The 3,570-nt window shown below is 45.1% G+C and overlaps 1 protein-coding gene across 1 annotated transcript in view; it reads right to left on the reverse strand.

Annotated features, from left to right (window-relative positions):
* Positions 1–3,570, reverse strand: part of COL9A3 (collagen type IX alpha 3 chain) — a 97,242-nt gene that overhangs the window by 74,544 nt on the left and 19,128 nt on the right. Inside the window, exons 3-4 of the mRNA XM_019510133.1 lie at positions 2,401–2,436; positions 1,405–1,476 (exon numbers count right to left, since the gene is read on the reverse strand). Of these exons, the coding sequence (XP_019365678.1) occupies positions 1,405–1,476; positions 2,401–2,436 (108 nt within the window). The remainder of the gene's footprint in view (positions 1–1,404; positions 1,477–2,400; positions 2,437–3,570) is intronic.

Consider the following 3,570-nt stretch of genomic DNA (forward strand, 5'->3'; position numbering starts at 1 on the left):
GTGTGTGTGTGTGGGGGGGGGGGGAGAGAGAGATTTATAGGAATCTTTACTATATATATAGTAATAAAAAGATTCTTATAACACTTTTTAGCTCAATAAGCTTGCATTTGAGAATGTCTGTGCCGTGTTTGCAGCCCAAACACTGAAACCCTGCACAGGTCAGATAGTTTACTCTCGCTTGGCTAGAATTTCTTTTAGCAGGGAGATGAAAGCAGACACAGCCTCTTTCAAGCTGGTTTCACTTCCAGGGCTGTACCCTGCCGGAGCAGTACAATGTTACAGAGTCTGGGTCAACAGGTGTAGAGCTGGATGTCACCTGCTTAGATGTTTGCTGGCAGGCAGCAACTAGGCAGTGACTCTGGCAGCTGCAGATCTCTGCATGAACCTAGTCTGTTCTCACAAGGATGGTAAATACATGATAGTTAAAAGGCAGAGACGATGCACAATGAGCAGAAGGATGGTAAGGAATAATGCTGCGTTGCAGTGCATCCATGGATGACTGTTCAGTCTGTTATTACACCTATGCTACTAGATATAATACAAATGCCTTGTTTTTGGTAGCATGGTTACAACAGCCTGGCCTCATTTGTCCTGAAAGCCAGGAGTGCACACCCACTAAACCATGGAAAAGAGAGGGATTCAAAAATATGAATTTGGGCTAAATTCCTGCATTCTGAAAGAACTTCGCTTGCTGACCAAGCCTGAACAGTTTAATGTTTTGTTTCCTCATTTCTGATTCAGAAAATATGCAACTCTTTCTTCACTTGATTAAACAACACTCCTGTCAGAGATTTTAGTAACTTGTTTTTTTCTGTCCTGGGAAGTCAAAGACATCCAACAAAATCCTTAAAGGACTGAATATGCTTAGTCTGAACCTTGAGAATCTGGATTAACTGGTAACAGAGCCTGAAGGAAACCCGAATCCTTGTCAATTTGTCCCTTATGTTTGATGCTTTAGCTGGGTACAAAGAACACAAGCAAAGGCAGACTCAGTTGCTAGCACAAAAAACACCTGACGATGCAAATGTTTTACCTGTCTCAAATCATCTGAAACTATAACGAGAGGCAATGGCTCTCTGGACAGAGTTCCCATGAAGATGAAGTGCTGGTCTTGTGATCAAAACAGGTCACAGACAGCTCGGTCCTATGGTGCCCCAGCAATGCTGTAGGTTTTGACATAATGCTGCATGAAATAACATGTTGCAAACCCCAACAATAATTCAGATTTGCTGACAGTCCAGTTGTCTCTTCAGATTTCTCCTGGCGTACAAGACTCTGATTCAGTTCAGTACCCACATTCGCTGCTCCAGTAGATTTAGTGCAAGTTGACAAGCTGCCTTGGAAAAATGCCCATGCCAACATAAAGTGCTTGAAGAATCCAGGAGAATAAGCTGAAATACTCACATCTACTCCAGGAAGGCCAGGTAACCCGGCATCTCCACGCTTTCCAGGCTTCCCTGGTGCACCTTTAGGTCCCTAAACCAGATAATAGACAACGACTGTTAATATAATTACCAACACATGCCCTGATGTACGCAAGACAGTGATAAGATCCTTTCTTAAAATGTTAATGTCATGCCCTATGACACAATTAGATTTCATAATTCATCCACATGCAAATCTCATACACGCTCATAAACTTTGGAGCATCTCCCTGTGAACCTGCTTATTCCTGCCTTGGAGCATCTCCCCGTGAAATGGATCCTGCCAGGAATGGATAGCCCTGGAAGGCACTTGGTGCCAGGTGTATTACACAGAGCAGATTTTGGCCACTGTGGAGGTCTTTAGTCCAGTTGGGTTTGGACAACCCTGGAGAAGTACTTTGAAGCATCTTCTTTCATCACTGAGACTGCTTGACTCTATGCTTTCCACGTATTTTTCACTGTCATCCAAATGCTCAGCTTGCGTCTAGACTGGTGGTGCAGCCCACACTTCTAGGGGGAACTAAAAGCACACACCAAGGCGGCATGCTCCTGCTACACCCATGCAAAACCTGCCTCTGTGCACACGCCAAATAGTTCAAACCACGGCCAAGTGACCAGAACCGAGAATGTGCATAGCAACAATCGCAATTCAGGCATACAAAGCATCGTAAAAACTGGGTCTTGGAGGAGAATAGATGTATGCTGTGATTTTAACTCTGTTCTCCTCGGCCTTCGTCTCAGACCATCTGCTCTCCTAGCTACGAGAACGTTTCTTCTCAGGTTCGGTGCTGACGACAAGCTGTCGTTCCCCTTTAGCCTGCTCGATAAACATGCGTAGGAGTTCTCCTACAGACCGAGAGGGAGAAAGTGCTGCTGCTGACTCTTATTGCTGGAAAACGAGTGATTCACAAGCATTATTTCCTTGTGGTAAATTTACAAGAGAAAATAAGATAGTTGATGCTGGGTAAATACTTACTGTTGGGCCAGGCAAACCAGGTGGGCCAGGTTCTCCCTGAGGGAATGAGAAAAGACATCAATATTAGCACTGAGATCTCTCTCCATCCCTGTATCTTTGCAGCCACCACTTGCATAGGCAGCAAGCAGGCTCAAATCTCTCTCCAGCCTTGTGCTGAGGATTGCCATCATTTGGACTGAAGTGCCCATTAAAGGGACATCCAGGTGCTTATGATGCACTAAAACTGCTGACCCCATCACACTGTTGAAGGGATCAGAGCCCTTCAAAATCTGCCATGCTTGCACTAGCAGATTTAGCAAAACCCACATGCTATGTACCGGCTTCTCCAGGTACATCCATTGATTCTGAAGGCTGGTCCAGCAGCGCGGGTGATCCCAGACCCAAAGATTTTTTGCAGACGGAGCAGAGAAGAAGCTGTCTGGCTTGTGCTCAAGCTTGTGCATATTTCTCTGCTGACTTAGCTAAATGCAAAATGAAATGCTCAGGCACAGCCCGAGGGCTTGTGACACTCCCCAGAGGACTTGAGACAATAAACCATTGATCAGGTTACATGTGTGAAGAAGCATTCAAAGGCTCTAGCGTTCGGATTCAATTTTCAAGGGAAGATGGACAGAAAACTGATTTCCATCCCTTTCAGTTGCAAAAATCAGGGCCAAAGCCAATGCTTAATGAGTTTCTAGATAGGGCTTTCCATCTCACCTTTGCACCCTATTGTGGCACATCTCTGGCAGGCCAGTTTCAACTCAGAACATTCAAATAATGGGCACAAAGGCAGTAAAATACACTCTCAACTGGTTGACTAGAGCTAAGCCCTTGAAACAAAGGAGCCACTTCCACTGCAGTTATTCCTGCCTGCTCCCAGCCACTGGGATGCTGCACATATTTGGCCCAAGGCAAAGCAGGAGGAAGGAACACATGTAATTTGTGCTTTATCTTCATTTCCTGAAAGATGTGATCATCTTCTGTTACAGAACAACTAAAAGGGCAAAGCGCAGTCTAATGGTTTGAGTGCTTTGGAAGGATCATTTTCTTATTAAATAATGAAAGCAAGCATATAACTGGGTTATTCAAGCACACTCAAGATGCCTCAGATCTCTCTGAGCTGGGCCCTGGAAGAGGCCACCCCAGTGTGTCCCAGCCGCCTGTGGAGGGTTTAGATTGAGAGTGTGA

The sequence above is a fragment of the Gavialis gangeticus genome, unplaced genomic scaffold (genome assembly GCF_001723915.1).
Source record: "Gavialis gangeticus isolate Ggan-Ray unplaced genomic scaffold, GavGan_comp1, whole genome shotgun sequence".
NCBI classification, from domain to species: Eukaryota; Metazoa; Chordata; order Crocodylia; family Gavialidae; genus Gavialis; species Gavialis gangeticus.